Raw genomic sequence first — 16,341 nt, forward strand, 5'->3', positions numbered from 1 at the left:
GCGTGTTTCAGTGTTGTTATTTATAGCTGCTCCACAGCTGAAGCGGATGAAAGGGTTAACCATTGAAGTATGTGGTCTGCAGCCCTGGAGTCTCCTCATAGCGTTCCCAGTTGGAAGCCAGGGGAAGGGGGAACTTCCCAGCTGTCCAAGCGGCTCCAGGAACCTGATCACATTTCACACAATGCACAAAAACACCTCAACCAAAACCCCCCCTCCTCCCCATCCCTACCCTGTCTGTTCTCTTAAACCTTGCCCCTCCCTCCTCTGCCCCCTCCATTTCCCGTTTCTTTCTCCCCCTCTCCTCCACTGTCCCTCCCTCCTGGAGATATGCCCAAGCACTGATTGGTCCCAGTTTCTTTTTTGACCTTTGGTACACCCAGCATTTCCTGTCGAGGCTCTGGAGGCCGGCTCTCTGCTCAATTAAAACTGCTGTTATTTTCTTGGTGTTGATTTACAAGAGGAAAGTATGAATGTTATTTTATGCCATTTAAACACACATTAATGACAATAAAGGGGAAAAAAATGAGATTTTTATTTATGCAAATGAAACCAAATAAATAGATGGACTAACTGTTATTGATCCATTCACTTTGGAGGTCAAAATGTTGTATGAATGTTTTAAACTTCATCTATAAGCACTCTGAATGTGCAGATTACTCCAAACGAAGAAGTGAAAAAGCACAAGATTGACCCTCTGAATAAGAGGGCTAAAATTCTATACTTTGAAAGCTCAGATGCTCTTAGGTACTTTAAAACCATCTTTTCTGTCCACCCAGATCAAGTTTATTGTCAATATTAAGTCAAGGCTCCCTCTCTTTATTTTGTTTTTCTTCTGGTTTGGTTAATTCTGTATTTCTTCCTTTTAGAATATTCAAATATTTATTTTTATTTATCATTTTAGAAAAACATCCGATTCTCTCTAGAGCTATTCTCACACTCCTGTCATTGTTCATTCTCCTCCTTTAGAGCTATGTGGGCATTTCTCAGATTGCTTCCAAAACATTCCTACTTTCTGATGAAAGTAGTTCATTTAAAGTCTCTGATAGACATTTAATATTTAATCCAAATAAAAGGTCTAGAAAGAGTTACGAGCTTATTTCGCCTTACGAAATTGTGGAATATCATCTTGACACGTTGGATACAGTTTACCAAAAAAAACGCTGGCAATTTAGCAGTAGCATGTTTGCCTTGTGCCCTACACCGTTTGAAAATTAAGACAGCAGAAGCAGAGATACTCTTACTCTTGTCCTTTCCACCACTGCTTTTATCAGAACTAAAGTATGCAGACCCATTTACCTTTTTGGTAAATGTATTAAAAGTAATGTGAGCATTTTTAACAGTAAATTTATAGCACTTACTTACTATATCAGTGTTTTGCTATTATTTATGGGGGGCTGCTATGCATTAATGTGTAGGTTTTGGTATGCAAATTACAATAAATGACTATGTGATATAGCAATTACTTAGTCTTCTTCTTCCTTTGAGGAGCGTGAAGCACTGAAGTTCTGCCTGTGAATAAGTGCACTGGAAATATAAAGAGGCATAAAATATAAATCCTCAAAGTAGACACACCTAGAATTTGTATTTGCATGCAATACTTAGGAAATGTAATCATTTACATTGAGTCAAAATAAAAGTAAAGCATCACTGATCAGTCCACCCTACAGCTTTGTCCCATTGTCAGTCCTATATATAATATATACTGATTTCAGGTTTATATATAATAAACCTGAAATAAGTTATTATTAATGCTTAGTTGTGTCACTAAAAGACAGTGATGTGAATCAGTACACTTAAACCAAGTGCTATCATTTACCATTCATGTCCTGCAGATTTTTCAGCATCAGAGAATTAATGATAGCCAGACGGGAGAAGTCAGCAATGACATCACTCCAGTAACAGTGGAGCTTTTGTTGGTGCCAGTCTTCCATTATCCCCCCCCCCCCCCCCCCCCCCCCCCCCCCCCACTGCCTGAGGAAATATGGGTCACTACATGGCATCAGTCTTGTTCTATTAATACTCAGCTGCTGCGATTATACCCAGGATGAAGAAGGATTCATGCAGCAGAGCAGCTGTTTTCACTACTCAGTTGATGCACTATCTATATTCACCACCTGGGGTCCCCATGCTACAACTGTTGACGTCTTTGTGAGCTGACCGAGTAACTGTAACTCTTCCAGTAACTGTGAGAGCTGCAGGCCTTAAGGGGGAGAGGGCGCGCTTCTTTGCACTTACAAAGAGTCTCCTTTATGAGTGTGCTCCGGGGCTGTCATGTGATGAATCCATGTGGAGCCTGAAGGAGCAGAGAGCTGTGATCAGCTGGTCTGAAAGAGCAACGGCAATCATCAACACCGCACACGCCTCGCGTGGATTCAAACACACACGTTAACACATTTCTAAACAACCCCACCGGAGGAGAAATAACACCAGCGAGAATCTTAAGCAATTTATGACCTGTGGAGTGTGAGCTCATCTTCACGATGAATTCAAAAATTCCTGAGTCCTGACACTGGATGCAGGGTGTGAGCGTCCTCCCTATTGTGACTCATAGATCTGTCTGTAGTATCTCCACGCAGCTGCTGGTGTGGTCTCAAAAAATGCAGCTTCGCCTGTGTCAAACAATGAAGTGTTGATTCAATCGATACCAGGCTTTAATTTGCACCTGAAAAAGAGTGAACAAATGACGACTGGCACCCAATTCTGGAGTGTGATTATCATGTGATTGGGACATTTATACCACGGCACTTTCAGATGAGTGTAAAAAGCTCTGTGGAGCTCGTGTCACACTTATCTATGCTGACTTTCGCACCAAGCTTTCTGCTTGGCTGCTCATCTGCCACTCTGCTTTTCTTCCTCTCTTCATCCTAATTGCCATTTTTCACATCCTCCTCTGTCTCTCACTTCCCCCAGTCTCTCATTTTCCTCTTTCCTCCCTCTCTCTGAATGCAGTTGTTTCACTCTGCTCTGTGGTTTTGAGTGGAGGAGCCCCGGGGAAGCAGAGCACAGGATGTATCCCAGAGGACTGTTTGGTGCTCTATTTTCTATGGACCAGCATGCCCTAGAAAGACAGACAGACAGGCCGAAAGACAGGCAACCCCATGCACCCAGGGGGCACTGGGCCCCCGATCTATTTAAAAACACAAATCCAGTCATCCACAAAACACTTGGCCTTTTAGACTCTGCACTGACATGTTCAGAACTTTTCTCTAAAGCAAAGAAAACGTACAAAGTTACAGTAAAAGAAGAATATTTTGCTGCTCTTGTGTCTTTAAAGTGGAAAGCCGAAAAGTGGAAAATGTGTGACTCAATAGTGTAGTCACAGAGGTCATATACATGTGGGAAGAGAGGAATGAAATATAATGTGTATTCACTGCTTATTAGAGAGGAGCACAGGTCAATGAAGCAGCCTTCTGCCTGGCAAGCAGCCAGACAAAGAGGTGTTATCATTAGAAGCCCTGCTGTTGTCTATGTGGATCTGAGGCTCGTGACAAGTGTGAAGCACCAACAGTGGCCTTAAAAGGGGTTAATGGTGCGTAGCTGAACAGACACAAGTTTCAAATACGTGGGTGGGAGGCTGCACAGAAACACAGAGCGAAGGCTGTGGAAAGTTATTCGCTACAGGATCCTGAAAATTAGGGAAAAATAAAAAAATTAATCAAAATGATCACTGAGAAGCAACACTGATGCGCTAAAAGTGTATGTGTTAAGCACAAAATGAGTCCATACTACTATAATCCCACAATATTAATACATTACTAGCTCGTGCAGTTTCATTTTTTCAGCCTACAGGGGTTGGGCGGTATCCAGGGAGTTAAGATAAATCTCATGGATGTGATATGAGTAAATGTTACCCTTATTTTCTCGCTTCATTACTTACATATTAGACGTGTTTATCTTTTGGCTCGTCTGAAACGTTTAGACATTCAGTACAAGTACAAGAGTAAGAGGTGTTGAAGGAAAAAAGTAGTCAAGCTACATATGTGCTTCATGAGTAAATGTTCTTAGTTATATTTCACTACTGCAGACTGCAGACACCCCCGGTGACCTTTCCTCATCGACTGTATCATGTGGAGGTTTAGAGTTAGGGCATGCTTATAATATCCTTATAATATGAGAGCTTAACTTCTGCAGATCCACGATTTGTTTTCTGCTTCGGTTCCTTGTTTCCTTCAACAAGCATTCACCGAGTCAGCAGATGTTTGATGAGACAGAAAAACCAACTGAACCAATTAAAAGATGAGGAGAAAGCCTGCTCAGTGACATGGAAATGCTGTGCCAGTTAGTATTCATGTTCCAGGAACTATTTCCTAGCTAATAGGCAGATGTGGGGATTTCAGAGCAGAACCATCTACTGAAATAGGCCTCATCCTTTTCATGGCTTCATGTGACAACTCATGCCTCTGTCCCAGGGCATGTGAAATGCACAAGGATAGAGGGTCTACTTTTAAAAACGGACAAAAAAAGAAAGAAAAATGATAAAACAGTGAGCCAAAAAGAAGAAAAAGAAAAAACAAAAAGCTTGATTAGTTTGTAAAAAGATCAAATTATCTTTTTTTTTCCTCCAGTGCTTAGCTTTCACTGCACTCAATGAATGGGGTTGTAGTGCTCGCGCCTCGCACCGGCGGGAACGCGCATTTTCTTTTCTTCCAGCGGCACAGAGGAGAGACTTCTGTCTGTCAGAGGGAGGAGAAAGGACTATGTGGAGGAATATAAACCTCTTGTTCTGCGCAAAACTGATTCGGATAACGTCTCTCGCGTCTGTTAAGAAGCCATGAAGTCACCATAGTGGGTCTGTGTGTATTTTTTTATTTTTATTTTAGTCGGCGAACAGGAAAAGTGAAGCTCTGAAGTGCAGGCGCTCCTCCGAGTTTAGCCCACAGTACGCTGGATCCACGGCTGCTGCTGTTGCTGCCAGTTGCTCCGAGAAAAAGAAGATTTTAACAGAAAGAGGCGAGAAGAAGTTTGTGCAAAATGCAAGGAGTTTCAGCTACCGGTGAGTAAAACGAATAACTGCGAGCCTCCCTCTCTGTGTCTTTATTAACCCTCTGCGGTTTTCAAGAGTTGTTTCCAAATGGCTACGGCTGGTATTGCGCACAGGGTTTGAATACCAGAATGCTTTTGCCAGCTGTCAACAGGGCAGCTGCAGGCCCGCATCAGCCCCACAACAAAACTCAGAGCTTGTTTGCTCGTTTGTCGACTTTATCCGCATAACTGAAAAGAGGTATTTCTGTTGTATGGGAGACTGGAGCTGACAGGGCAGGAATAGTAGCGAACCAGTGCCAAACCTTGAGTGAGGGAGCTGTGACCTCACTGCTGCCCCTGTCTGACGCGCCCCTCTCTCATAAATATCCCACACACGTATGTTTAGTAATGAGTGACCGGAAATCAAACACCGCGTTCTAATAATGATCATAAGAAGAGGACTCATTTATTATCCTGCAGTAGTTTGTGTGTGTTTGGCCATAAGAGCTACACACTTTCTTCCAGGAATGTGATTTAAGAGGAGGGGGGAAGTGTTTGCTATCTGAAAGTGTTGCAAGTGTGTCTGTCTGTGCAGCTATGTGGCTGGATGATAGAGGGACATCTTGGCCTAAGGGGAGTGACAGTGTGTGGTTTCCTCTTTGCAGTGTGGGCAGCCATGTTTTGATGCTGAGATCCTTTGAGAATCTTTCCTGCATTTCTATTTCACCACGATCAGAAGAAGGAGGAGGAGGGGGGGGGGGGGGGGGGGGGATTTGTTTTTCTTTTCTTTCTTTCTTTTGTTCATCACACACCGTGTCCAGATCATTGTTCCTGTGTCATGCATTTTGCTTTGCATGGCCTGGAGATGACAGATCTGGGGCATTAGACTTCATATTCCTATCAAACAACCCCAAAAAGTTTACTGCCAAAGTTCATGCAAATCTCAAGATCTTTCACAGAGGCCTGGGAATGAAGCGCTAGCATGCAGACAAAGAAGAGTATGGGGGAGGGCATATGAGAGAAAGAATGATAGAGATGAAGTGCTGATGGGACGATATGGAGCTGCAGCAGAGGTGAGCTATGCAGACAGAAAAAAAAGAGCGTGTTTGCTGTGAGACTCAGGGGAGGAATCGATCTGCTGTCCTTCTGGCTGACTTTCTTTTTTCCGGCAGTCCAGCAGTGTATCGTTTCTCTCCCACACACATTCACTCCCAAGGCCTTGCTCCCTATTTATTTATTTATTTATTTATTTATTTTGCAGTTCCCTCTTTCTCTCCCACACTGTCCCAGATCAATCTCTGCCCCGCTCTTCCACTTTGTGGCCGCCTTAAACAGCCCCCATCAAAACACACACAGCTCTATTGCTCATCGCAGCTACCATCAGATGAAATACCTCCCCCCTCCCTACTTCCCCAAAATATATTCCTTCCACATGGGAACCCCAACCGGCCTGTGCACTCTCTAATGCTTATTTTTGTGTTTATATGATGGGAGGGTCAAACGGGTTGGAAGCTGCTTGCATCAAATCGTTGGAGAATCTATTAAAATAAACCACATCACAAATAAACTGCGGTTGGATAGATAGTGTGCCTCTCAGTTTGAGGTCTACCTCAGTCCTCAGATTGTTTCCAACTCCATAAACCTTTCTGACAGACTTCAGTCTCCGTCTTACACTCCCTTTGCACCGTGTCTGGTTGAAAAATGTGAGGACGTGTCCCTCACAGATGGAGGACAATAGTGGTTCACGTAGGGCAGCTGGATGCTCCATCTGGCTGTTTAGGTTATTTGTTATTAACAAAAGCTATTGGGCTCGTCTGGGCTAATGTAAACATTTCCCCTCCATGTTAGATAAACAAACAGCAGAGGAGTTATGGTGAACGATGGTGCGATTTATATCTGCCCAGCAAGAAAAAGGGGGAATGGCCATAAGTTATTGTGAGATTGAGCCTAAAACCTCAAAATTAAGCTAAAGCAGCATTTTTTTAGTGATCATATATTGAATGTAAACAGCAAGAGGGTTTTTTAGAACTAGCTGTTGATCTCCAAGGAAGGAGTTTCACTTTCCAGGCATGAATTAAATATCAATATTTACATTTTCCACTTGCTGTACATCTCTTCTACTTTTACAAGTGCTGTCTGAGTTGGGTTGTATGTCGCCTTACGCGCTGATGACATCTGCATCTGTAGCCTTCGTGTTTTCCTGCTGTCTGTCTTTGTGTCTCGTTCTTTTCCAGGTGCACATTGAGCCTATTCCTCCAAATTTGGCAAATTTGGCAAATTTGGCCTCAGTAATGAGACGGTTAGAGTTTGGTGGTCACTGTGACCTCCCATCTGTGCTACTGTTTCGAACATCAAGGGAATTTCATTACATTTGACCACAAATGTTCACTTGAAATAAAACATAAACTGATAGGTGAATATGATTAAAACAAATTTCTAATAGGGAAAATGCATAAATCATAATATGTTGGCCTGATCCCAGGTCCCCCTCTTGGACCCATCTAACACAAACTAAAGTAGGGTTTCCCCTTTCTTTTGGGGGTCAGTGGTTGGTGGTCATCTGCCTCTTCAAACAGAGAGCAGAGGACAATTTGAAGGTCAGGATCACTGTGACAACATCATTTTCTGCAAAAAGAGAGACATGGCCATTAATCAGTGCCATAAGTCAGTTACAGAACGAGAGACGGATGTAAACACCTCATACAAGTTGTCATTTGATCCAAGAATTGATTATAGCTACTTTACAAGGATGCAAACTTTAAGGTTATTTATACTTAATCTATATTGCTCACGGTATAACAGCTCACAAACACAGCAGGAACAGTGAGGAGCTAAATCCGAACATACTGTCAGTTTCTAACACATGTATCTGCAAAAGATGTGACAGGTCTTACGAATTTGGATGGAGTCAGCAGCTACTATCAGTGTACACGGGGTTGTTTATAATGAAGGCAACAACTTGCTGATTAATACTAACCAAAGACAAACTCATAGTATTCCCGTAGGAACCAATCTCAAGCACATCCTCTACATCTCTCTACTCCTCCATGTCTCTTATCTGTGTGTATGTGTGTGTGCATGTGGGGAAGGCAGCATGACTCAGTTTCAGGGCCATGCAGAAGCTTCGGGCTCTTTCCCGGCCTGCCTGAGTGTCACATTGATTTCTCTAATGGTGGTCATGTGTGGGTCCCGCTGTTGCAAAGACTTCAGCTTAAACGACACTCAAGTTTTGCATTTGTGTGTCAGTAGAAAAGAGCCTTCAGAATCCATTGACCCCCTTTTTTTTTTAAATCGGGCACTTTTTTTTGGAAAGCCTTTTTTTCCTACACTACATCACATGAAGGATTACCCATTTAAAGTCGCATCTGCACATGGTGTTTTTTTTTCCCAGTCACACATAGAGATACACTTCTGTATTAAACCATCTGTCCACTCAGAATAAGTAACAGCTTTTTGTGCACTGCTAAATGGTGTGAAAGTGTAGCTTTACACCTGATAAGATAGTTTAGCTGGTTTGCTTGTGTGACTTTGGTAAGCGTGACTAAGCAAGAGCCCATGAAACACTTTTACAAAAGTATCGTGACTTCACAACACAACCTGATTGAATCTAAACAGAACTGCGTGGGATAAGAAACTGGTTTGCTTTGGTATGGTTCATAGTTACTAGTTACAGTGAACAGACTTTCTACTTCTATTGAAGCTCCTGCTTAACAGGTTCTCCCGTCATTTCCGGGCTGGTTGCTTTGAAAGGTGTGTTTTGAATCATGGAACTGTTGTTACGTGAATAAGCATAGTTACAGATACACGAGAAATCATTAGTAAATAAAAAAAAAAAAAAAATCCACAGCTGTCCCAGTTTTATTTATTGTTATATCTTTGCAGTTTTGAATTTGTTGTGTTTACTGGATTATCAGTTTAGTTAAAAACTGACAGTAATACCTACCTAAAAGAAAACAGCAAAAAAACAAACAAACCCCAAAAACCTGGTTATGTAAGAGAAAGCTGTAACGAGCAGTGACACAAAAGACACTCAGGGGTGCAGCTGCTGTGTAACAAATGTTCAAACTGCACCTTGTATAATGTAACTGTGCTTGACAGCTCACCTGTCTGACATGTGGAAAAAGTGTCTGTTAGATCCCGACCAAACCTGTTAGTGATTTATAAATATGTTATTATAATAATGAAGTTGGCTAATGAAAGATGCTGCTATTATGGTGGTAAGTGCATAGTTTTGCAAATTCCCTTTATATGTGGATCTCAGTGTATGATGTTGTAGGTGTTTAATGAAATTCAGTGTCTATAAATAGTAAATGGACTGGTTCTTATGGCACTTTTCTACTCTAATTGATTAAGTGATTGATTGGTGTTTAATATGATTTCTAAATGTCAATCCCAATTTCAACTCATTATTACTGAATTTTATTAATCTAACCTGTCACCGATTCTGCTTTTGCAACCTTTTGGTTTGTGATAGATGCCCAGCTATTAAGAAAAGTAAATGAGGTGAAACGTAGCTTACATGAGAATTATTCACGCCTCTTTTGCTTTGTTGACGCTAAAATGCGCTGATGTTCAGAATTGATTTTGTAGTCTGTTTTGAGAAAGCTTGTGTTTTTCATAAAGGATGGGCTTTGAGGCTTCCTTTGATTTGAAATGATTTGTTTGGGCAGCGAGAGACAAAGAGGCTAAAAGCAGGTGGAATTTGCAACTCTGCATAATGTTTTCTCCATTTTATGGCAAAAATCTGACACATACTCATTCTCAGGCTCATTCTGTCATTTTTAAAGGTAAGAATGAATTTCTCAGGAACGTTAATGTAAAGGTCTGAAAATGGCTTAAAAATCTTCCCTCTTTAACAGAGAGGTAATAGTTCTATAACTAGTACTAATAGTACTATTACTAATTACTATTACTTATGAGATAATTTTGTTTGTGTTTGCATTATTGTATCCACCTACTTTACCGGTGAAAGTAGAATAATTAACAGATGTTGCACTATGGGATCACACTGCTTCCAGAGAGTGTTTAGAGATTAGTGAGAGCGAGCTGCACTTTGATAGTGAGTATAGTCGGAGTATTGAGTCAAAATTCTGTTTGGTATTAGGATGTTTCTGATCAGAGTAGCAGTTCTTCCTGCACAAACTGTTTATACTGGAGGTCTCTTGGCTTAAAGTCTGGCTGACACACACACACAGAAGGCGGAAGTGACCTAGTTTTCCTAAATGGTACCAACTGTTGAGGCCTTCTATAAATGAGTAGAATAACTTGGTGTCACTTGATAAACAAGTGCCATGTTAGATTCTGAGAGACTAAATTAATCTCATGCTGCTAATCTTGATGTGTCAAACTGTATGCAAGCCAGATGCATGTCTGAAAAACTTCTGAGAGTGTGTATGTGTGTGTCTGTGCGGGATTTATTGAGTTTAACTCTGCGCTCGCTCTCAAAGTGGAAGAAAAAAAATTATCTGAAATCAGCAATTTTGCTTTGAGATATGATCCTAGAACAGTAGGCTGACTCACCCAAAATGTCTGTCTCAGTCACAGGAATAGAAGGAATGGAGGTCCATTCCTCCAAAGCCTTTTGTGTCTATCTGTATCTTTGTCTGTTCTCCCGTCTGCTGTCTGTCTGGATTGGACCTACCCTGATGAGGGGGATTTTCCTGGGAAAGTCATATGGAAAGAAAAAAAAAGGCTTAATAGTAAAAGCATGTTCCATTATATTTCTTTCCCTTTGTGTGTGTGGTGTGTGTGGTATGTGTGGTATGTGTGTGTGTACATTTTATGAGTGGAGCTCCTTTTTAGCACACTGAAGGCATTGTGTTTTTCCTCCTCTGATCATCAGAAGAGCAACCTCTATGAAACTGTGGCTTCCTGTACACACTGGGGCGAGGCAGGGTATCTAGAGAGGAGAGAGGCGGGGAGAAAAAGGAGCAGGGAGGGAGAGAAAGAGAGCCAGGTGGAGTTTACCTCTAGGTTAGATGGTGAGCATCAGCATTCGGATACAATTGTTCAGTCGAAGGTGTAAAATGGATATAGCCAATATTCTGTTGTCTACCAATCTAACAACTGAAAACAGCCCTCTTCAAGCAATGTTTGCTAAAATATACGATTCCGGCCTGAACATATAAATTCAGAACCTGTTTGGAGCAGTTGGCTGCTTCTGGTTCTTTCCAAAGCCCAGCCAGTATGTACTGGTCTGCTATAATTAGCCAACTAGGGATATACTTTCCACTTTATTAGGTACACCTGTGCAATTGCTTGTTTATGCAAATTTTGAGCCACGTGGTTACAACTCAGTATGGATGTAGGTATGACCACGACCTGCTGAAGTTCAGCTGAGAGCCAGGGTGGAGAAGATCTCGGTGACTTTGAATATGACGTGGTTGGCAGTGCCAGACAAGCTGGTCTGAGTACTTCAGGGGCTGCTGACCTGCTGGGGTTTTTGACGCACAGAGTACAGTCCAAACAAGAGAAAATAAACAGGGAGCAGCAATTCTCTGGGCAAAGATGCCTTGTTGATGCCACAGGTCAGAGGAAAATGGCGAGACTGATTTGATCTGATAGAAAGGCAAGACAGTAAAGATGCAGAAGAGCATCTATGAGTTTGTGAAATGCATTTCCCACCATTTGTTCTTTTCAATATTATTAAAAAAGATTCAGTCCAAACTCAAACTCATGCAAGAAATCTAAAAACAGTGGAAAAGGTCTAGAGGTGCATGGAAAGATGACCTTGAAGGGAAGGTTTGAGATCATCTAAATTGGATAATTTAAATGTTTAGGTATTTTTTCCCTCCTTAAACAAAATAACAATACAAAATATTGAATACGACCAGCTTTCGGGATTATGTTAAACCTTATTTAAAATGTCCAGTCCAGTTTAGGGATGCACTAGTGATTTTTTTCTCTCTCTCTATTGTATAAGGATTTTCCAGAAACTCACTGAATCCTGTTATTTCCTCCCAGGATTGTATTACTTTATTTGGCCCTTTTTCGTTATGAGCAGGGACTGTTATAAAAACTCTCTGTGGTAGTGCTTTCAAGGACGCTGCTGCTGAGAAGCAAAAATAAGCCAATCAATAACCAAACAAGGACATGTGAGTTTGGTTATTTCTTCTACTACAGGGTTGCTGCTTGTCCTTGAGCCATAACTCTTTGTGTTTGTGCACTGGTTAATGACCATCAGCGTGGGCTCCACGTGTATACGTTTCCCATCTCAAAGCTTCAGATGTTGAAATCTGCACCCCAGTGAAATGACACCAGTGGCTCACTTGAAGGTTGGAAATCAATCTAAAATACAGACGTGCCTTAGAGAATGGTTAGCAAAGCAAATAAGTTGTATATCTTTTGGAAACCCGGCAGTCCTTGATCTTTCAGCTAATTTAATTCCTCAACAATTCCCACCCTCCTTCTAACCCCCCCCCCCCACACACACACACACACACTCATTCACCTGACGTCGCCATAAACCATGTTGTAAATGTCTTCCTAAGTCTTGCTGATTGCAGCCAACAAAGACAGCCTGTGTTCAATTCTCCATGCTCTCTCCCCTGGGTGCCCTCCCACCCTACACCCCCCTCTGCTCTGCCCTTCTGTTGTTATTAACCATTGTCTCTCTCCCTTTCCTCTTCCTTCCTTTAAGCCTGTGTATTTTTGGTCCTTTAGAACGAGCTCAAGATTCTGCAACTAAGAGCAGACGCTTATTTGACTTGTTTAAAAATTTTTTTATTCTAACACCTTCTTTTTAACACTGCAGACACACACACAGCCTCAAGGCCTGTCAGTCAGCAGAAAAAAAGTCAACTTTTTCTGCCTCTGTTCTCTTCAACTGTCTTCCGCACTACCAGTCTTAGACTGTCACAGAGTAGCTCCTTTTTGGATGCCACGGCTGTTTGAACAGGGCTCTTATTTAGTCCAGTATAAGGCGATACCAAGTGTGAAAGTACTGTACTGTCTGGAGCCTTTCTGTATTGGATGTATGCATTTTAAGGGTCGTGACCCCAGCTGCTATGACAGTGTTTCTGTCTGTTAGGAGAAGAGATGCTGCTTTCACTCAAACAGCTTTGTGTGATGATTTGTTATGACTGCAGACGTGTCTGCCCCAGCGAAACCCGGCTGCCTTCAAAGCCCTCCTGTCACTCGAAATATCACCAAAGAAATGAAACTAAGCAGGAAAAGCTGCTTTTTCTTCGTAACTTCTTTTTTAAGATCGAATTTTAAAATGTCGCAAATTTGACGTTGTATTGTTGCCACACTGAGTGCACAACTGCTGTGGTACCACTAGGTGGCACTGTTAGGTTACTCCTGGCGACCTCCAGAGCTGATTAAGAAGAGAGCATTTCCTAACCATACTCTACAGCCTAGATTTAAACAAATAAACAACGAATTTTTTTTCATAATGTCTGAATTTTTGCTTGTTATGTGATAATTTTATTTCTTAAATGTATTTTTAAGAGAAAAAAAAATTATTCTGTGGGGAGAAAAAAAGAGCAAAAAGCAGGTCCTGTCTTTCTGGATTCATTCTGCATCATGGCTATAACCCTAAATACCTCAGCAGAGTTATGAAGACTTCCCTTCAGTGACAAGACAAACAGGAAGACCTACAGCAGATCATGTGGCTGTGACAGAGCACATATGTAATCATCACTGAGTCAGTCAGTCTTATAAGAAAAGACTGAATACCGAGACAGGCTAAGTACTGTTGTAAGATCTTCAAGGTATTTAAAACAACCTGCCTGCCAAGTCGCTATGGAAAATGATCATAAGCCAGAAGGGCTGGAATCTACTGGGCCACACCATATTGTATTTGTTCTCATTTCTAATACTTACAGTCTTAGGGAACATATGCTAAAAATAAATATATGTCTAATATTTGGAGATTCAGGTCATGAACATAAAAGCAGTGGCAGTGCTGTCTACGGGTTCTACACAGATCTGAAGCTCTAGTGACGGAGCTGCTCTCGTTCTGGGTGACCTCGAGGTGCTTCGCACTGAAGGTCACCCTGGCAACAGCCGGCTGATTCTCGGCTGTCTCCTCTCCTTTCTTCTATCGTAGTCTGCCCTGCCCGTCGGCCATTTATCTTGCTGTAGTGCTTTGCTTCTGTAATGACTTTGTGAAACAAGATATCACTGTGATATTGGAGCAATATCCGTGCTCCGCCTTGCCGCTTTAATGGCTGCAGTTCGAAATGACTTGCATTTTTCGACAGTAGTTCTGAATTTTCACATCCTTGCGGTAGGATGCATCACCTTGGCCCTGCCTTTGTTTTGAAAACATCACCCGGGGATTTGAACTGATGAGTTTACGAGCACTTAACTGTACTGCCCTCTCCCAGCATGCCTCACCCAGCCTCAGCTCTCATCACAGGACAGTCATAACACCCTGCACCTAATGAGGAGATGAGAGCCACATCCACACAGATGGTTCCTGTTCCTGTGGCCTGCTGTGGATAATCTTTGTCAAACAGTTATTTCAGGTTTTGCCATTTCTTTTCGTTTTGTTTTGGGGACTTTTTTTTGGGGGGGGGGGGGGGGGGGGGGGTGTTGCATCCCCAATTCACTAACAAGCTCTTCACTAGATTTACAGCGATCCTGAAAGGTCAAAATGCAATAAAACAACAAGCCGCCTCAGGCTGCTCAGCATCTGTGTTTTTGCGTATGCATGTCTGCATGTGTGCGCACATCTGCGAGCAAGCGTGCCTGTCAACTGATTCCCTGAAAAGCGTGTTCTCTGTAGGCTGCTTTAGGTGCCCGAAGCAAAGTTGTTGTAATTAATTTCTTCCAAAAGGACCCTTGAAATATGAGTTGTGTGTACTCTGGATTGTTAAACTGTCGTCTACCACGGTGCTGCTGTTCAACAGTGAATGATGAGTCTCATTAAGCTAGGAGCGCCACACACATGCTGGTCTTCTGCAGCGTGACCCCGCTGATATGTCTTCTTGCATTCAGCCGGTGAAAAAAAAAGCGAAACAGCTAGACGCGCATCATCTTCGGCTAATCTGTTTGCCAGCTGGGAGACTGTGCCAGCAATACACTTATTGGGAAAGCTCTCATAACCACAACAAGCTTCAACCCTATTACAATAAGTAGCTTGTGGGCTCGGTTCTCTGAATGACACTCAGAGAAGGATTGCATCATTCTTGTCTCTAATCCAGTAGAAGAAATGTGACTGAGTGAGTGCTACTCTCAGTTTCAGTGTTTGAGATAGCTGAGGTATAAATATGTTGACTCATTCACAACCAGAATTTGCAGATGCTTTGCATTCTGCAGGTCACTCGCTCCTGTTGGTGATCGTAGTATTAAAGTTAGCAATCTCCAGATATTTGGTTCTCACGTAAATAACTGCTTCATATTTTGGGTCACAAACATGCAAAGAGGCAGTTGAACTGTAAGATTCTAAATGACAGAACTGATGAGCAGATTTGACATATTATCTTCCAGGTGAGACTGTAACGATAAACACATCAAGAGTTAAATGGTGTTGGTTCAGTGAAGCATGGATCATTTTTCACATCGCCCTTTTGGCTGTGCTTTACTTGCACGTGCACAATCCATCATGTCATACAGCTACTGGTGACAAATGCCCTTGTCTTAATGCATGCTAGAGACTTTCTCATTTGACATAAATACATACACGCACACACATAATGCAGATCTTGAAAATGGAGCTCATAATTTTGCAGTTTTATGCCTGGCAACAAGGTTGTTTGTGACGTTGCTCTGCATGTTTGTTGTGCTGGTGAAGCTAGTTGCACCACATCATCATCCTCCCTCTAGTTGTCTGACCTCACATACCCCATGTTTTCATTTCATTTTGTGCCAACTTTTTTCCTTATTTGAACTATTTATTTTGACTCTTTCTGTTTCTCTTTCTATCTCTGCTGCACTGTAATCTCTACTGAGCCGTGCATAATCACAGGCCATCTGGGCGCTGTAGGGAGAGATGAGCCTGCAGCTCGTCAGATGACCAAACCCATCATGGGTGGATAGAAACTTGCGTGTGCACTGCATCCTAATATACACACATGCACACAATCACACCTTTTAATAGTTACAAACCATCACAGGGCTGTACGCTTTCATCACACCTTTTAAGACCATAATCAAGGACATGCACCCTGAACAACGAACTGCATTGTTGCACAATGGAAGTAACTGCCGTGGTATTTGGAAACAAATCACACGTCTTTCAGCACTGTTTATTGATCTTACATGGCCAGAATGTTATGAATGTTTGTTGAAGTTGATTACCGGTAAGCTTTAAAGCATCTCTCCTTTCTTGTTTTTAAAATGTAGGGGTTTTTTTAAAGACATTTTTCAGATGTTTATTTTTAGATGCATTGACAATTGTTGGGAGGCTTTGTTTGCACTTACAGCAACATA

The 16,341-nt window shown here is 41.9% G+C and overlaps 1 protein-coding gene across 2 annotated transcripts in view; it reads left to right on the top strand.

Annotated features, from left to right (window-relative positions):
* Positions 1 to 4,640: 4,640 nt before the first annotated feature.
* fgd (faciogenital dysplasia) overlaps positions 4,641 to 16,341 on the top strand; it is a 52,268-nt gene continuing 40,567 nt past the window's right edge. For both annotated transcript variants that reach the window (XM_085393660.1, XM_085393661.1), the window contains exon 1: positions 4,641 to 4,993. In XM_085393660.1, the coding sequence (XP_085249786.1) occupies positions 4,972 to 4,993 (22 nt within the window). In that variant the 5' untranslated portion in view covers positions 4,641 to 4,971. The remainder of the gene's footprint in view (positions 4,994 to 16,341) is intronic.

Source organism: Rhamphochromis longiceps, linkage group LG20 (genome assembly GCF_057381845.1).
Source record: "Rhamphochromis longiceps isolate RC_006_pf linkage group LG20, R_longiceps_female_GT1.1, whole genome shotgun sequence".
NCBI classification, from domain to species: domain Eukaryota; kingdom Metazoa; phylum Chordata; class Actinopteri; order Cichliformes; family Cichlidae; genus Rhamphochromis; species Rhamphochromis longiceps.